This window comes from Eleutherodactylus coqui, chromosome 1 (assembly GCF_035609145.1).
Source record: "Eleutherodactylus coqui strain aEleCoq1 chromosome 1, aEleCoq1.hap1, whole genome shotgun sequence".
Taxonomy (NCBI): Eukaryota; Metazoa; Chordata; class Amphibia; order Anura; family Eleutherodactylidae; genus Eleutherodactylus; species Eleutherodactylus coqui.
In genome coordinates this window covers 490,814,717-490,834,920 of record NC_089837.1, presented here as the reverse complement: position 1 = coordinate 490,834,920, position 20,204 = coordinate 490,814,717, and the positions used below count along the sequence as shown (strand labels likewise).

The 20,204-nt window shown below is 44.9% G+C and overlaps 1 protein-coding gene across 1 annotated transcript in view; it reads right to left on the bottom strand.

Annotated features, from left to right (window-relative positions):
• TRPC6 (transient receptor potential cation channel subfamily C member 6) overlaps positions 1 to 19,629 on the bottom strand; it is a 175,272-nt gene extending 155,643 nt beyond the window's left edge. Inside the window, exon 1 of the mRNA XM_066586559.1 lies at positions 19,490 to 19,629. Coding sequence (XP_066442656.1) covers positions 19,490 to 19,629 — 140 coding nt within the window. The remainder of the gene's footprint in view (positions 1 to 19,489) is intronic.
• Positions 19,630 to 20,204: the final 575 nt, after the last annotated feature.

The window sequence follows — 20,204 nt, the reverse complement described above, 5'->3', positions numbered from 1 at the left end:
AACTGCGCCAAATAATGTCAGCCCCACCACATCAGTTCCCACTGTGTCTACACCCTCCTCCCATCACGGAATCACTATCTTTCTGTGCACAGACCTAATCTTATGGGAGAAGACTGGAAACTCTGCATTTCCTCTCTAGTTCTGTTTATCTGAAAATGACCTACGACTCGTCTATTCCTCTCCAGATCCCCCCGGCTCCCCGTACGTCTCAGTCTTAATAACTAAAAATACTCGTCTACTTTGATGCAACAGCGAAACTCTACGTGAATGTGTAATGTCTGCGGGAGACGGCGGCAGCTTATTTGTATGCAGTCTGCAATTAAAATAATGCGTAATATAGAGATGTGTGGAGGAGAATATAGAACATGCCGTCATGTACACACGTCCCATAATACCTAATGTACAGCTACACATATACAAACACATACATATATAGTATATGGTTTACAGATAGAACACAACAGCAAATATGGCGTATGATACAGGCCTGCCAGTAGGGAAGTACAAGTGGATGAGCCATCAAAGGTTGGTCTGCATGTGTAATACGAGTTACCCCCTCGTAAAAATGGGGTAAACCTACTATGGCGCCTATATCGTAACAGGTAGCCCGTAATGTTGTGGCCCATTTATTAGCCTATGGGCTTATTCTGCAATGCGCACAGAACTCGCATGAATATGAAATCCATTCTTTTGATTCCATTTATTCACAGCAGCATGTTCTATTTTCGGGCATTCCCACGGGAGGAATCACCCCTTGTTTCCTATGGAACCTTGGGAAAAAATTGCATGGCACTCACATGCCATGCAATGTGCATGTGAGTTCCGTTTCTTCTCATTGAAGTCTATGGGAAACACTTGCGATCCTTCCACAAGATTGCAATTGCACAGAAGAGATTAATCAAAAACACATTGCATCGCCATGAAAATGGCAACAATATTCCGCTTGTCCCTGTGATTATGGCCTAACTATGGGGGATGCAGGGGATGTGGTTGCACCCGGGCCCAGGAGCCTTAGGGGGCCCATCAAGTCTCTCTTCTCCATATAGGAAGCCCAGTACTATAAAAAAAAACATTATATTTTGGTGCCCTGTTACAGGTTTTGCATTGGGGCCCAGAAAGTTTTCAAACATAGTCTGAACAGACATCTATCTGTGATGATTTAGTGATCCTGCATTGAAGAGTGGGTTGGACCCGATGACCTGGAGGTCCCTTAAAACTGTACGATTCTACTTGGCAACCATGGTCTTGCAGCGACCAACACATGAGGCCCATGCTGAGGAGCTGGGAGGGTAGAGTTAGCACTTGTCACGGTGGCTCTACCAGACTCCTCCCCGGAGGGATGCACGGGACCTCGGCCAAGGCACCGCTAAGCCTCTTCCAGGCAACGCCGGGTGGCGGTTACCTGAATAAGTGTAGTGGACTGTGTGAGCTGTCACGCGTGACGCCACCGTTCCTTTCACACGGATAATTCTCAGGCGGTAGTAATAATAAGAGTCCACACATGATGAAACTTGGAAAACTCAATCACTGAGAACGGGCAGTGACTGGTGAACTTTACTCTATGCTTGGCAGAAATACAGTTTACTCGCTCATGCAGGTGAAGACAACTTTAGCAGACGGTCAGGGAGGAACAACTCAGGATGATGCCGGGCCTACAGTCTAAGTTATCTGTAATGCTCTGCTCCTGGAGACACACACTCCGGGACTCCAAATAACTTCGGAACACAACTCTCCTCAGACACTCACTTGATATTCTTTAGAGAGACACTCCATGGCGGACTCCTGTCGCCTCTTTCACTCCTCAGAGGCGGCTCCTGGCATTGCGGACATCAGGATACCTCTCCTCTGCTTCCATCACTTCATCACATGAGAGTTGAAGGTACCCCCATGCGGCCGGCACTCCTACTCCACTCTTTACCATTGAAGATGATGAAAGAGCACACCTAACTCTTAATCACTCATATTTATATTCATACGACACCACGTGACTAGACAGACTTGATACATTTTGAGACATATCCCAGCCACTTTCAGACATTAACCTCTTATATGCTGCAGCTGTGCAATACACATAACTAGAGACAAAACTATTTGCACAGTGCATCGACATAAAAGACATGATGTATGACAATTATGGAGGGGCCAGAAATAGGTGTTTTGGGCCACTACAGTCTGACTATTTAAATATCCAAAATATGTCACAATTTCTGACATCATAGGAGAAATGTCCTTGAGACACATCAGACGGTGGGAATATTAACACCTGTAATGGAAACAAGATCTATCCTACTACAACTATAATAATGAGGGAAAAACCTTTTGTTCTGTTATGCTTCATGTTTATTTGTTCAAAGGACTGTTTGACAAAGCTGTCAGCTATATGACCGTTCCCGCCACAGATCCCCCTGCGAGGTATTATTTAGCCTTTAATTGTATTAAGCTATATAAAATTCTAATAAAAGCTTTTGAAACTAAAACTCTACGATTCAATGATAAAACTATACAGGCCGAAGCACAGTGCAATCTCCTCGCACACCACTTTAAAGTTTGCTCTTCTGGCCGCAGGTAGCTTTACGCCCCACAATGTCCCAACCACCTTGTTTCGGCACATTAATATTATGAGCAATGTTATGTAGCCATCGTACGGCATTGTTGTAGCACTCTGTATAGCACCCGGCCGGCCAAGATAGCGCATAGGAGCGTATTTCGGCCGGGCACTTTTATGTTGGACGGGTGCTTTTATGACAGTTTCCATAGACTCCTATGCAAGCCTATGGTCGCTGCCGGAGAAGAGAAGTGGGAGGGAGTTTAGCAGCGTGTCTGCTAAACTCCAACCCCCTTCCCTCCTTTTCTCCACCCATTGCTGGCAGCCAACAAGGAGTGGAGAGGAGGCGGGAGCTTAGCACACTAGCTTCCGCCCTGCCCTGCCTCCTTCCTTTGCCAAAAGCTGGCGAGTGGGCGGAAAGGGGGCGGCAGAAACTGTCTCCACCACCACCACCCCCCTCGCCGCCTGACAGCAATCCAGGCTCGCCGTTCCTGCGCCAGACCCGGGCCGTTTGAACAGGTGCACAAACAGCAGCACCCGGCTGGCCAAGATAGCACATAGGAGCACATTCTGGTTGGGCCCCTTTTACATCGGCCAGGAAAGATAGTTCAGTAACTATCTTCTGGACGGAATACGACAGCCTCTGCCATAGACTTCTATGGGAGTTTATGGGTGCTGCCGGAGAAGTGAGGTGGGAGGGAGCTTAGCAGCATCTCTGCTAAACTCCCACTCCCTTCCTTACTCTCCGCCCCTTGCTGGCTGTTTGCAATAGGGAGGGGCAGGATGGGGCGGGAGCTAGTTGCTAAGCTCCTGCCTCCTGCCACGTCCCGCCCCCTCCCATTGCTGGCAGGCGACAAGGGGCAGAGATGGGGCTTAGCACACAATAGCTCCTACCTTGTCTCGCCCCATCCCTTGCCGAGACGGTGAGGGTGCAGAAGGGGGGAGGCAGTTTAGCTTTGTCACCACCCCACCCGATGGGAATCCGGTCTCAGTGTATATGCGCCGGACCTGGGCCATCTGAGCGGGCCCACAAACAGCAGATTTGGACGTGCATTCACGCGAGTCTCAGTCGCGCTGTGGCTGTGACACAGCTGACCAAAAATCGCTATGTTCGTGTGAAAGAGCCCTCAGAGCCAAAAAGCCCTGTATAATACTCTTGCAGTGTAATATGGGGCATTTATGGCTCTGAGGACTTAATCACACTATCGTATATCGTCCGCGTTTTCACGACCAGCCGTTATACGCGACCATCTGATGCATTGGATTCCAATGCATCAGTTCGGATGGCCGATTTTCTGGTGCCTAAAAACCATAGTCTTTAATAGGTGATTTCAGTCTGTGAACGCCGGCAAAAATCGGACATGCTGCAATTTTTTTTTTCATGTGCAACTTTGGTCCACGTAAAAAACGCAGTTCTGAATACACCAACTCAAGTGAATAGTCCTGTGTGCTGTCCGTAAAAATACGTCCATGTGAATAGGCGCTGAGAGAAGGGAAGGGGCTTAACCTGTAAAATCCCAGATTAGAGATTACTGAGTTATATGCGAGAACAAGCCAAATATCATCTGTTTATAAGACAACATAGCAACAGAAATGATAATTGAGCTGTGAAACAGACGTAATTAAAGTCCCTCATTAGAGCTGCTAAATATTTAATGAGTTGATTTCAGGAACTATTAAAACTTTGGTCATTCAGACAAATTCTGCGTGACCACTTCCAGGCATTTATATGTTGTGTACAAGTCATTTCTGGCAAAATAGCTTCTAGCAGAAGTAATAATGATAGTAATCCTGGGTTTCTAAGGGCATCATCTTCATCCAGAACTCAAGGGATCTTTGTGATTTTCAGTAATCAGAAGAAAACCAAATAGTTTGTTACAAGTGTGCAGAAGAAAAGGGCGAAACAGATGCCATCTAGTTAGTGATGAGCGAGCATACTCGCTAAGGGCAATTGCTCAAGCAAGCATTGCCCTTAGCAAGTACCTGCCCGCTCGAGAGAAAAGGTTCGGGTGCCGGCGGCAGGTAGGGAGCTGCGGGGGAGAATGGTGAGGAACGGAGGGGAGATGTCTCTCTCCCTCTCTCCCCCCCGCTCCCACCTGCTGACTGCCGCAACTTACCGCTCCCCCGCGCCGGCACCCGAACCTTTTCTCTCGAGCGGGCAGGTACTCGCTAAGGGCAATGCTCGCTTATCTCTACATCTAGTCATAGAGATAGAGTTCAAAGTTATGTTACCCCTTATTAGTGCCATCCTAGTGCATTCTGAGCATGGCTGTCGTTAGCTATGTGCGAGCCGCACAGTCGCACAGGGCACTGTTCACCAGCTTGCAGGGGCCGCACCAGCCGGATATAGGCTGCAGGCAATCTCCCCTCCTTAGGTCCGCACGTCTAGATCATCTTCTTCCTCTGTGCAGCAGCAGTCAGCCCGGTAGTGCCCCCACAACATAATTGCTTAACTATGCTACTGTATTTATGTGAGCTTGGTTCTGGTATTTTATCAATGTACTGAGGTCGGTTCTGATGCCGTATTTATGTTATGAGCTTGGTTCTGGTATTTTATTTATGTACTGAGCTTGGTTATGGGGCTGTATTTATGTTATGAGTTTGGTTCTGGTATTTTATTTATGTACTGAGCTTGGTTATGGGGCTGTATTTATGTTATGAGTTTGGTTCTGGTATTTTATTTATGTACTGAGCTTGGTTATGGGGCTGTACTTATGTTATGAGCTTGGTTCTGGTATTTTATTTATGTAATGAGCTTGGTTATGGGGCTGTATTTATGTTATGAGTTTGGTTCTGGTATTTTATTTATGTACTGAGCTTGGTTATGGGGCTGTACTTATGTTATGAGCTTGGTTCTGGTATTTTATTTATGTAATGAGCTTGGTTATGGGGCTGTATTTATGTTATGAGCTTGGTAAATAAATACGAAGGAAAATAGTGCAGGTTCTATTTTTTTGCAGATGCAAGAAATGAGATGGAACCTCTTGATATCAAGGGGTTCTATTCTCTGTGTATTGTGTGTGCAATTTTTGCAAAACATGCAAATATGCCTGTCTGAAGCTGCCCTTAGGCTAGCCACACACGGTCAAGAGCAATATTGGGCCATGGATGCGAGTCGTTTGGGATTTCCTGCCATTACTCTACAAAAGATCATTGGTTCTCAATGTTCCCAAGTCAAGTACCCCCTACTCAAATAGATTAAAACTATTATTACAGACTGCTTGCATGCTGTACCCATGAACGCACAGTATGAGGACAGTGCAAGACACAACATGTACTTCTTCAGCACCTGCAACCTTGGTGCTAGAGGACCCAATATGTCTGGGCATCATAGACAACGCTTTTCTATGCTCATAAAAAGACAGAATTGGCCAGAAATCTTGTGAAATGTGGACCATAGTCGTCTTCGTTCCACAATTAAAGCTTATGGTTCCATCCAGGGTTCTGTCTCAATGCCGGTTTTAGTTTTCAGAACCCCCAGATGGAGAACAGAGGTAAAAATGAAATGTGAGCTAAGCCTTAATGATATGACTAGCCCCAGCAGGCTCCCTGTAGCTGATTGTAAGGGGTTCCCAACCTGTTATGGGGTCTTCACTAGTCCATGGATACTGCTGTCATACAATCACTGATCACACATCATAACTTGTCAAATTACTAACTCAGCTCTGTTATATCTGTACAGATTCCGCACATCCATTTTCTTTCTCTCTACTCCAAGTAATTGCTATACTTTTGATTTAGAATTTGATTCAATTCAACAGAATTTTCTTACTATATTTAAGATTTCCATTAGGAGACAGGCTCATGTCCCTTGAGCCTCAATGAAAAATGTGACTTGGGTCTTCTTGGGCAGATCACTGACTGATGAGGACCCAACTAAACCGGGGAGCCCCAATTCATATTTTACATTGAGGTTCATGGTGCCGCGTCCCGTAGGGTGACCTCAGACACAAGGCACACGTTGAGGAGCTGGAAGGGTAGAGTGGTCACTTGTCACAGTGGCACTTACCAGGCTCCCTCCCAAAGGGACACATTTGGCCTCGGCCAGGGCAGCGCTGGGCCTCTTCCGCACACCCCTAAAATAGGGATGCCCAATAAACTGTAGAACAGGGATAGCAGATGTCATAGGTGTCGCCACCGTTCCGTTACCCACTGATATGACCCTCAGCGGTAAATAAATGGAGCTGCAGACAGAAGTAACTTACCTCAGGTCCCTGGGAACAGTCAGGGCCTAGCAAAACTTTACTAAGGCAAAAGCTCTGGATACAGGCACAATTCACATAACATGGGCAGTGCAGGAAAAAGAAAAGGACTTGAGTGTACCTCCACCTGGTGATCCCAGACTTCAGGACGGCCGGATGCGAAAAGCAAATGGGTGTACTTCCACCCACTGATCCCAGACTTCAGGACGACCGCGTAGAAAAGACAATCACAGACTCTCCCTTGCTCATGTTCTCTCTCGCTGTTGGAAACTCACTCGGCCACGGTTACTGTCTCACAGGTAGTCAGGAACCGCTCCTCTTTCTCCATTCTTCACTACATGAGAGATGAAGGTATCCTCATGCAGCCAGCACTCTCCCAGGAACCCAGAAGAAGTGGTCGAATCTCCTTCCAGCTCTCACACACACCTATTTATATTCTCACTTACCAAGTGACAAGACAAATTGATATATTGCAAGCATCTCCCAGTCTCATGCAAACACTTAACTCCTCACTTGCTGCAGCTGTGCAATACACATAACAGAATGACAAGACACTTTTGCACAACGTACCAACACAAGACATGACATGTATGACAATATGGAGGGGGCCAGGAATGGATGTACTGGGCCACTACACTGGGACATAGAGTCACCTTCAATGCCTTACAGGGGTGTGTAGTACATAGCAAGCTGGGATTCCATCCTATCCCTGTGCCAACTCCTGGCTGCTCCTAAAGTATTGTCCTCACTCCCCTACAGGGCGTATTCACACGAACGAGGAACTCTCTTGCGTTTTATATGATGCAATGCGCACAAAACTCACACAAATTTGAAATCCATTATTTTGATTTGATCTATTCACATGAGCAGCGATGCCCGTTGTTTCCTATGTATGTGCGTGCGAACTTCACATGTTAAAAACATCCACAGAGTAGCAAAACATGAGCAGAATCTTTAACCCTAAGGCCACCCGCAGACGGCCGGGTCGGATCCCGCTGCGAGATGTGTACCCTTGCCCCTACAGAGGCCTGCGGCTTACACGTTCCTGGCGTCTTTATTCTCTGCTATGTGCCAGCTGCCGTCCAGCCGATGCATACGCAGAGAAGAGCCGGCCCGTCACCACTGACATTTTTGTGCGGGCCTCTGCGAGACCCGCACAGAAATAGAGCATGCTGCGATTTGTTTTCCGCGTGTGATTTCGCGCGTACAAATCACGGCCGTCTGCCTAGGATTGGGTATTCTAATGCAATTCTATGGCAACGGCCCCGGGAGGAAATTTTGCAGGAAATCCCACCGCGGAATTTCCGCCCGTGTGCGGGGGGCTTAACAGCATTATTTCTCAATCCACATATGAGCTGAAATCCTGTATAATATTCAATGCATTTGAAACCCTTATTGGTAATTCCAGATAGATACGTCCTCTAACTGCTCTCTATAACTTCTCTATTCCCTGGAAGAACAATCCATCAGTGCAGCCTGCATGTTCTGCAGTGTTTAGAAACCCCTGACCTCCGCACAGATAAATGCCTCTGAATGTGACCTCCCAGAGCGCCAGTTGTGCAACCAACATACTGCAAATGGAATTGCAATGGATCAATCTCCTGATATTCCACTTCTTACCAGTAAATGTAGAACATACACTACTTGATTTATGTGCAAATTGACAAGTTTCTCAAATTTTATGGCCACACAGAAAAAAAAAACATCCACTTTCCATTAGGTTTTCCCCCTGAGTTTCTGAAATAACGAGACTTTAAGAAAGCATCCTACTTAGTGCTGCCACCCGTCTTGCCACAAAATTAACCCCCCTTGGAAATGATCTCTCAATGTGGGCTTCTTATATAATATCCTTAAGTGTCTTCTGATATTGTTCACATTTTTCTTAGGGCTGACACCCACCGGCGTTTTATTCAGTCTTGCGCTGCGAGAGTAAGGGAAAACATTCACCTTGCAGCGCAAGAAAGACGGCGGGATGAGGTTGGGATATCGCCAGTCTTTTCAATGGTGCCAGCGGCAGCAGCACTAGCCCAATTGAAAAGGTAGGGAGAATGCCGCGGACTTCTGCCACAGCTGTCACAGCTGTGACAGCTGTGGCAGAAGTGCAGCATGCTATCCAATTGCTTTCAATGAGATCGGCGCTGCTGCCGGCCCCATTGAAAGCAGTGGGTCGTGGCAAACCCTGCAGTATGATTTTGAAATATAAGCCCTTCCCTGAAAATCATCATTTAAGTGGTAAAAAAAGAAAAAAAATTTACTCACCTCTCCGCCGCTCAGACGTGTCCCCCGGCTGGTTCCCCGACACTGCTGTACAGCACTTTCAGCAGGCCAGGAGTTAAAAATCCCCACCTCCTGAAAGGGCTGCGCTGATTGGCTGAGCGTTCAGCCAATTACAGCTAGTGCTTAGCTATGGGATCGGCGCTGCTGCCGGTCCCATTGAAAGCAGTGGTTTGTGACAAACACTGCTGTATGATTTTCGGGGAAGGGCTTGAAATATAAGCCTTTCCTGCAGGGAACACAGCAGCGGTGGACAGGTAAGTTTATTTATTTATTTTTTTTACAGTAAAATTTTTGTTTTTCATGGAAGGGCTTATATGTAAAGCCCTTCCCTGAAAAGCAATGCAGGGGCGCCGGCACACCATTGTTTTTTAAAAACAATGCACGGACCTGCATTCACACGTGTTTTTGCACGTACATGGGTGCACACCTATGTACACACAAAAATACACTCGTGTGAAGCCACCCTTATAATGTAAATGATAATAAGTGGAAGAAGTTACATTGTATTTATTCCTATAGCACTTTTTTGTTTTGCTTTTTATGTTCATTATTATCTTTTCATCCAAAAGACTCTCTGTTGGAATATCCTCCACTATCCTTCAGGCTCTATCTAGTGTCACGTCGTGATAGTTTGTGCTCCTAGGTCTTGTAGTACTAAGTACTTCCAGCAGCACATGGCTGCAGGTGTGGTTGATTTGGCTAGCTGTCCTGTGGATTGCCTGGAGTCTGTGCACATCTATCGCCTCTCGCTAGGGCCTCCTGTCCACGGGCGATAATTCACTACATTATCCGCGGCGATAATCCACAGGCAGGTAATGCAGTGAATGCTTTCCATAGGATAACTACGAAAAGTGCAGCCCGATATCCACGAGCGGAAAATCACCGCGATTTTCCGCTCGCGTATAAAAATCGTGGCATGCCGTGATTTGTCTGCGATTTTCTGCGATAAACCTATCATAATAATAGGTTCATCGCGGGAAATCGCACAGAAAATTGCAATGATTTACTGCTCCCAAGCTGTAGCTCCGGCAGCAGTGTATCGCTACGACCGTGGATAGGCGGCCTAAAAGGTGCTAGTCATTATTCCTCATCATCCGCTTTCTGAAGATTGGTGATAGCATACATGCGGATATGTCTGACTCCATTCTAAATCTGCCTGCATATGGGCGGGTCGGATTCCGCATGCAGGAGACCACAGAGGAATCCGACCCTGTGCCCGGCCGGCGTTCAGCCGTACTTGTATTTTTTTCTTCTTTTCTGTATTGCAGATGGTCCACATGGTTTACCGTCGGACATACTCTGTACAGATTTTTTTTTTTTACTCCTGCTTTTCCCTCTGCCAATTGTGAATTGGCAGCGGGTCGGACGGCTTCCATTGACTTCAATGGAAGCTGTACATGCAGAATCCACAGGGAAATAGAGCGTGCTGTGATTTTTCATCCCCGAGCGGAAACCGCAATTGTTTTTTGCTCGTGTACATGAAGAATCACTTTTGCATTGCATGCTATGGGTGGTATTTACTGCTGATGCTTAACCAATCAGAGCCAGTGCTCGATGAATGTGATTGGTTCATTGAGCGCTGGATGTGACTAGCTAAGCTTCAGCCAATTACAGCCAGCGCTTCCAGAAGGCGGAGATTTTTCAATCCTCAGCCAGAAGAGATAAAAAAAAACAGTTCCGGGGACTGGGGAGAAGTTGCGCCGGAGCCCCGGACAGCGCTTCTAAAGTGATATATAGTTTTTTTTATTTTTGATATTTTTTTTTCTGCAGCTAGGGCTTATTTTCGGGTAGGTCTTGTATTTCAAGCAACCCCCCGAAAATCACCGCGAGAAACCGTATCAATATTGCACCGACCAGCGATGTGCGATCTTCTCTCGGCTTTGCCGTGTCGCCCATGTGAACAAGGCCTTAAGGGGCAAAACAGCCTGGTCCTTATGGGGCTAATAGCCATTTAAATCAGGGCGGGGGAATCAAGGCCGCCAATATGAAATGGCTCTGCCTGCACAAATACACACAGTATTTACTAATACACATCCGCCAAGTACATTCAAGGGAAATTGCTCGTAAGTTGCACACTGAGACCAAAAACGAAAAACAAATGCCAACTCTTGGGGAAGCTACTCTGCACTGTAGCACCACAGAACTGTCACAAAGTATCGTTAATGATGCTTCCCAAATATTGTTGTTGTATTATAGCATGCATCAATCATTATGACTAGGATTGAGTTAGTGTAGATAGCATTAACCCCTTAAGGCCGCGGCCTATTCTGGCCATAAGGACGCAACGATTTTTCGGAGATTTTTATTTCCACTTTTTAAAAGTGTTTAATTTATTGGACGGCTTGTTACGGATATGATGATACTAAATATGTGGGGCTTTTATACATTTTTCTAAAATTTTTTTACAAAGAATAGAAATAGCACAAAAAAATGGTTAGTATTTTTTTTACACTTTTTAAAAATCTTTTTATGGCCCTGTAGGGATTTTAAACTAAAAAAAGCTATGATAATGCATTGCAGTATAACTTACAATAGCGATCACAGGCCATGGTAACCCACTGGCCCTTCGCAATTACATAGCGGAGTGCCTATGACATCATAGAGGAAGTGCGCTCCCTCTGTGAACCCTTTACGTGCCGCGATCTATATTTATTGCAGAATGTAAGGGGATAACAGAAGGGACTGGTGTTCTCACCAATCCTTGCTGTCGCAGCAGGAGGCCTGCTGTCAGTGACAGCCAGCTCATACTGCAGGTTGGCGCAGGTTCAGCTTCTGACCCCGCGCCATTCACAGGATGTACGTTTACATCATGTTACGTTTCATGTCCCATAGCCAGGACACAAACTTAGTCGTGTGGCTTTAGGGGATTAAGTAAAACTAGAGTAAAGGCCAAGGTGCTTACAAATTCTCATACCAGTATTACCTACATTGCTTTGTAAAGCGTACCTGAGATTTTAACATGTTTTCTAAAGTACATTAGGTTCTCCTTACCCTCTCATTTACTGCATCCTGTTTCATATCTAATTTTTGATTATCAGGTAGTCTTCCACATTTTTCTCTTGCTATGTAGTTTATCTACTTTAAAGGAGGGTGTGTGCAGCAAGCCTAGCATTCTACCAGTAGTTCACTGTCCTGACTTCCTCTACCTCATTTCCCATGCTGAATGACTCTGTCTCTGTTCCAGGGGGACTGTATCTGAATACCCAACCCTCTACTTTTCCAGGTCGGTCAGGCATTTAGAAAAATTGTGGCCAAATGGTTAGTACACCCACTAGAGTGTGTGTGTGTGTGTATATAATGTGCGTACACACCCACACGCTGTAACAGTAGTAGAAGCAGAGACTGAACGATTACGGTGATACCAAAATTATATATTTATCACAATGCCTGCAGATCTGTCAGCCTGCAGCCAGTAAGTGCATGAGAGCTGTCTGTGAAGAAGATAGCCCCACTCTTTGTTGCTATGGAAATGTTCTTGTTACTATAGAAGTTCTATACAGAGAGTGGATTGCAGAGAAGCTGGAAGGGAGACCCCTATTGGCAGCCACTTCAAGCGTGATTTGCAGGTGTAAAGCAACAACATTTGTAATGCAAGTACACAAGCTAATAGATGAGCAGAAATGGTTTGTAAAGTTAGTGCCCCTTTAAATAAAACTTGACAACTCCATTAGCTCCATCATATCCAGGAACCTGCATTGTGCACCACCAGCTCCTTACACACTGACAATGGGCTGGATAATGGCTGATCCCCAGGGGTTTGGAACATTGGACCCCGGGTCATCAACCATTGATGATTTATCCTGAGAATACAGGAGGTCTACAATAGTTCAGTCCTGGACAATCCTTTTAATTGGCAGCACTTAGGATAACATATGGAGTCAGACTTCAGGCCACAGAGTCCCTCGGGTCCCACTCATTGCTGTGATTCCAGTTCCTAAACCACTACTCATTGCAAATTGGTCACGCAGAGGAAGCTTAAGAATGATGAGGATATTAGTACTAAATCTCCCAGAGGCAAAGTGCTATTCATCTGCACCCTTCACTTCGATGGACTGGTTCTGTCTCTTGCATCTGCAGTACTGACAAATGGTGAATGTTTCAAAGGCCGAACCTTTCCAGGTGACTTTCCAGAATATTGCATTCCACAGTCTCATCTCCATATACGGTAGACAGACATTTCCACACACAATATACTGAACGGATGTAGCAGTGCTGACCATGTTATGATAAATTCAGCTCTACTACATCTCCGCTCTAACTGTATATCCAATTATAGGGAAAATTGATAGATTTAAACCTTCTTTATTGAACGATCTTTAGCTATATCTTACTGCCAAATGACACAGTCCTGCTATTTTTTGAGACCTGGGTTCCACTTAGGTATTTTAATGGTTTTTTCAGGACTTAGATATTGATGGCCTCTGGGCCAGAACAGGACTGCGAGTCTCTGGGCCAGAACTGGACTGCGAGTCTCTGGACCAGAACTGGACTGCGAGTCTCTGGGCCAGAACTGGACTGCGAGTCTCTGGGCCAGAACTGGACTGCGAGTCTCTGGGCCAGAGCTGGACTGCGAGTCTCTGGGCCAGAACTGGACTGCGAGTCTCTGGGCCAGAGCTGGACTGCGAGTCTCTGGGCCAGAGCTGGACTGCGAGTCTCTGGGCCAGAGCTGGACTGCGAGTCTCTGGGCCAGAGCTGGACTGCGAGTCTCTGGGCCAGAGCTGGACTGTGAGTCTCTGGGCTAGAACTGGACTGCGAGTCTCTGGGCCAGAGCTGGACTGCGAGTCTCTGGGCCAGAACTGGACTGCGAGTCTCTGGGCCAGAACTGGACTGCGAGTTTCTAGGCTAGAACTCGGAGCTCCAAGTTCGGGTCTAGAGACTCGCAGTGAGGTTGGGATACACTTCAGAAGTATGTACATTAAGCAGATGGTGCAGAAGACAGTGTGGGCGGGCCTTACAGAAACTCTGTCACCTACCTTTATCTTTACAAGCTAAGCTTATGGACTGAAAGTAGATGTTCCCTGGAGCCCAGGGATGTAAGTGTTATACTTACCTCTCCGAGGTCGGTAAAACGAGTACTCAGCTTGGTGCGGGGTACTAAATAAACTACTTGAAAGCGCTGCAGAAAAAGTTGGCGCTATACAAATAACAAGACTTATTTTATTTTATTATTTGGTATACTTACCTCTCCCGTCGTTCCCCCGGTATCAGCGCTGATATCCGCTGCTGAATGTATTGACCAGCGCTGCTAAGTAATCCGCTCATTGTAAATTTAGAACGAGCGGATTACTTAGCAGCGCTGCTCAATGCATTCAGCAGCGGATATCAGCGCTGATACCGGGGGAACGACGGGAGAGGTAAGTATACCAAATAATAAAATAAAATAAATCTTGGTATTTGCATAGCGCCAACTTTTTCTGCAGCGCTTTCAAGTAGTTTATTTATTACCCCCTACCAAGCTGGGTACTCATTTTACCGACCTCGGAAGGATGGAAGGCTGAGTCAAGCTTGAGCCGTGCTATGTGAACTATGTAGGGTGTTGAACCCGCAACCTTCAGGTCGTGAGCAAGAGCTTAGAACTGCATTTCTTTCACCCCATAATTTTAATTTATAGGACTAAAAGTAGTTGACAGATCCCCTGTAATCGTCACCACACAAGCTGTGTAAACCGACACACTCAGCTCTGCTACATTTCTATTTCATTTAATTTTGAACTCGCTCCTAATATACAATATATCCGATATTTACCTCCATACAGTCCAGATTACTATTAGTAGTTTAATGGTTGCTGGCAGCATTCAGATACAGTACATGGCTGCACAGATGTCTGATATGGATAAATACAGTATTTTCATACGTGTGACTATCTTTCAACCGTGGATTTGCATCCAAAAAATACACAATGCAAGTCAAGTGGATGCGATTTCAAGACAACTCATCCGCAAGCAGTGGACTTTGACCAGCGGTGCAGACTTTGTCCATTTACACTGCAGATCTATACCCCTTCAAACGAGAGAGTGAAACCCAAACATAGTAACATAGTATGTTAGCCTGAAAAAAGACTTATGTCCATGCAGTTCAGCCTATTAACCCCCAATGTTGATCCAGGGGAAGGCAAAAACACCAATGAGGTACAAGACAATTTTCTTCCTTTAAAGAAAACAAATTCCTTCCAGACTCCAAGTCTGGAAATCGGAATAATCCCCGGATCACCGACCCTTCTGAAGTAATCAAGAGAGATGTCCAGGCCCCTCTTGTACTCTTTTATCGAATTCTCCATCACCACGTCCTCAGGCAGAGAGTTCCATAGTCTCACTGCTCTTACAGTAAAGAACCCCCTTCTATGTCGGTGTAGAAACCTTCTTTCCTCTAGACGTAGAGGGCGCCCCCTTGTTACAGTCACAGTCCTGGGTATAACTGAAGTTATATCCAGAACTGTGACCCCAGGGAAGCTGGGGTATTTACTTCAGTTAGTACTATCAGAATAGGAAGAAGAATAGAAAATCACGTGGGCTTTTATATATTTTTTTGATGGGTTTATTCTATACCTGATTCGACCTAGGGGACGTTTGTGATCTACATCTTTGGTAAATGGGTCCCGGTTTTTGATAGCCTTGTATGTGATGAGGTCTCTGGTAACTTAGTTTCCTGATGGATTGTGTGAACAAGGAAACACGTTGAGCCGCCTATCTAGAGAACCAACCCTTAGTAGACATAAACTTATGCATCAGTTTCTAATATATTAGAGGATACATTAGCCTACGCATCAGTTACTACTTAGAGGCTGATGTTTTAGGAGGCTCATTCTAGATAGTGACAGTGTACCTGCCATCCTCATTACGCACTGCTCTTGTCGGTGGATACGTTATTGAATCAGATCTTCCTTAGTAGTGGCTACCTCTATGTGTAAAGTGGACGTCCCCCACTTAGGGGTTAGGTTTCTATGTATCTTATAGGTTTACTTGTGTTTAGTCCTGGAGTTCTTTTAATATTGAATTAATAAAGTTATGTTTTTAGTTAGAGGTCTTGACTAGAGATGAGCGAGCGTATTCGGTTCGGGTGTTTTTGCACTCGAGCACCGCTTTTTCTGAGTAACTGACTACTCAGACGAAAAGATTCGGGGGGCGCCGGGAGTGAGCGGGGGGTTGCAGAGGGCAGTGGGGGGGGGGAGAGAGAGAGCTCCCCCCTGTTCCCCACTGCTACCCCCCGCTCCACCACGGCGCCCCCCGAATCTTTTCGTCCGAGTAGTCAGTTACTCGGAAAAAGCGGTGCTCGAGTGCAAAAACACCCGAACCGAGTACGCGCACTCATCTCTAGTCTTTACCTCTGTGAAGTGTACAGGTCTACTAAGACCCCTCTACCACAGTGAATTCTTCTTGTTTTAGTAGTTTAAACACTTTATTTTTGCTGTTCATTGCCCCCTTTACATCTTTTATTGAGCTTCATTAGTTTTCTCTTATTCCTAACCAATTTACTCCTGTAAGGTATGAGCCTCTCTGAGTGAGTATTTAAGATGTTTTTTTCCCATTTATTGCCTGTACTCTTACTTTTAAAAACATTGTCCCAGTAGATAAGGTTAAGGGCATCACTAAGCTGAATGAACTTGGCCTTTTTTAAGTTAAGTATTTTCGTAGCTCCCCTACAGAACTCACTATTGAAGGAAAAGTTGAAATGTATTATATTATGGTCACTATTTCCGAGGTGCTTGCCAATTTGCACCCATGTTATTCTGTCAGGTCTGTTGGTCGATATTAAGTCCCTCTAGTCGGGTCCTGTACAAGTTGTGTTACTATTAAAGGTTAATTATCTTTAGTAATTGACAGACAGTTGTTACCTTCATGAAATTTGCAGATTTAGGCTTCCCAGTTTATATCTGGGTAAAGTCCCCCATAATAATTACCTTGCGATTTTGTTGCTTCATCTATTTGCTTTAATATTAGATTTTCAGTAGCTTTTGATATATTTGGTGACCTATAAAAAACTCCTATGTGGATTTTATTGTTTCTCCCTCCATGTATTTCCACCCATAGAGACTCCAGATATCCATCTCCCCCCATATAATTTTCCGTAATGTGGGCTTTAAACTTGGTTTTACTTCAAGACAAACTCCACCCCCTTTCTGTTTTTACGAACTCCTCTGAACAGACTGTAACCCTGGAAGTTCATCCAGCCAGGTCTCAGTTATTCCCACTATGTTGTAGTTTTCCTCTGACATTATTACTTCCATTTTGTCTACTTCATTAGTCAGATGTCTAGGATTAGTTACCATACAGCTTAGAAGGTTTTGGTTATTTTCTATTGTAAGTGTATTCTGTCAATTCCCCCACCACTCCCACCACCCCATCTGCGGCAAATGTGTACCAAAATCTAGGACAAATTCACATGTAATACATGCAGATTTTGTTGTGGATTTGTTGTGGATTTTGCCGTAAATGCTATGTGGACATAGCAATGTAAAAGCTTATTGTCTAGACCAGCAATCTGTAAACTATGGCTGCCCAGTTAGAACAAAACTGCAACTCCCAGCATATCATGGCAGCTGCAGGCTATCATGTATACTGGGAATTGTAGTTTAGCAACAACTAGAGAACCACAGGTTCGAGATTACAGGCCTATTTTAATATTACATGCTGTAATATTAATAGTAAAGTTATATTCTATAGCACATGTACCAATCTCCAGGCCCGTGGACCGAAGCTAGCCCACCACATCATTTTATATGGCCCGCAAGGTGTGGATGCAGAAGAGCTTCTTCTGGATTGAAGGGTCTTCAGCTGATCCGGGAAAACCTTCTGGCATGGACTTGTTTGTGTCCTGCCGCTGGGTAGCGGGATTGCAGCCACTATCTTGGTCCTACACTAGATGGTGGCTGCGATCTGTGGCGGCGTGCGGACTGTGGCTGTTAATACAGCCCCCCAGGGACCTTTGCTGTGCACTCCCCTGTCTGCTTTCCCCACTGAGCCTATCTTGCCAGAACTCAGACCGAGAGGTCGCTTGTGCATCCCACAGACTGTCCTCACTACCATCCTGCATAGAACGGTCTGTTGCAGCCTGCCTGTCTGTATCCAGTGAGCGAGAGGACGTTGTGTTATACTGCTGCTCAACCCAGTGAGTAACGGCCCTGTCCTAAGGAATTTTTTGGGAATCTTTCAGTAAGTTCTGCAAACTTCTACAATTTTTCCTTTTCTCTGTCTAGAGTTTAGAGTCAAGTGTCTGTCTTGGGGGACTTGTGCCCTAATTTTTCAGGACTAAAACCTTGCTCTGGTCTTTCTGTTCTCTCCTCCTCTTCCTGTTTAATCCTTTCCAATCCACTGTCTAAAGACATTATGATTTAAGCCTGTACAGCTCTGATGTTGGAAGACGCCCGTCAGGGCTCTCTTACTGTATAATGCCAGCCTCTCTGCTGTCGGAGCCTATTTAATGTGCCACCTCATGCAGTACTGGCTTTAGCCAGCTGATAGCGCCATTGTTAACAATAGAAAAAGAGTAAGCCCCCTAGAAAAACCAGGATACAAATTGGATTGGAAAGGGTTAATATAGTCTTTAAAATGCAGTCTCATAATTACAAACTACCCTTTAAATATGCCCATAATGCTGTTGTGGCCCTCTGTGTAAATGAGTTTGACACCCTTGCCCAATAGAAAACTCATATAGCACAGTATACATTACACATAGTGTATCATATATACAGTATACAATACACATAGTGTATATATATATATATATATATATATACACACACACATTATATATATATATATATCTATATATATATATATATATATATATATATACTCTTCAACACTAAGAAGGGCAAGCTGTATCCTTGGTGTCCTGATTTCACTGTTGAGGGGTGTAATATCAGTAATATAATACTTTGGTTAGATTCAACAAGTCATAGTCGTATAAAGTACTAGAGGTGGAGATCACTGTACACCAGTAGCACATTGTATGTGGAGAGACTATATAAAGCGGTCTGTTTCCAATATCTGCCTATGTATATGTCTGCATTAATTCCAATGCAAAAAAATGTATACCATGCGATTGGGTATATTTTGCATGCAGTTGTATTGCAACTGCGCTTTTTAATGGGGTTGAAGCAATATATTAAGAGTCACAATAGATGCAAACGCTATAGTTTAGCGTATAGACAGTGCAAAACACGAAAAAATTACAGCAATATGCCAACCCCATACGACCGAAATGCATTAAACCACACGCTCCCATTCATTTATATTCATTTATGCTAATTAAATCATCCTTGCACAATTATCCCTTAAGCTTCTAATTTATAGCCTGTCCCTTACGGTATAATAGTGAGCTTAAAGTGTAGATCAAAGACATTAGAACTACAAGTCCCATTTCAGGCAGGCTCTGCTAGGAGTTGTAGTTCTATGAAGACCATCGGTTGAAGCCCATAGAATAGCCTATAGATCTCCGTCCGCCGATATGACAATAAGGCACTTACATGTGATAATATCCATAGTGATGTGAAGAGTTATCACCCCCATCCTCCGCCTCCATAAGCAGGTAGTCCTGGCTCTCATTCCTCACCGCTGTGATGGGACAGTTGTTATTCCTTGTCACATAAGGCTCACAGTGGCTCATGGTAATTCCAAAAATTCTCTCGGAAAACTCTTCTCCCCAGCACAGACATGCAAAAGCAGACTCCTCAGTGTGCGCGCCTCATCCACAGCGACGGCGGTGATGCTCCCTGTATCCGGAGACAATTTCTGCTCCTCCACAAGCCCCTTACATGCTTTTTATTCCCTGGATCTGGTCCCCCAGCTCCAATTTGTGACTTTCTGTCCTCATACCCCCTCTAGTGGTTCATAGTAGAATGCAGCTCCAGGGATAATGTTGCAGCTGGTGGAGTCTGATTGCTCATTATTGCTTTTCATCCTGTAGCCAAATCCGTTTTTATTTTTTTTCCAGTTTCAGAAGATAAACTTTAATCAACAGCCGTAACAAATCCATTGTCAATTCCGAAGAAATGGCCTAGAGAGACGATATTTTGTAGCGACATGAATTTATATGAGGCTGCTTCACACTCTGCATTTTTAGGCAAAATGTAGCGTTTTTAGTGGCACTTTTCTGGGAATTTTTGGATGCAAAAAAAACGCTGTGGCCAGATGTCCGCTGTCGGTCAATAGGCAAAAATGTAAAATATGAAATGGACTGAA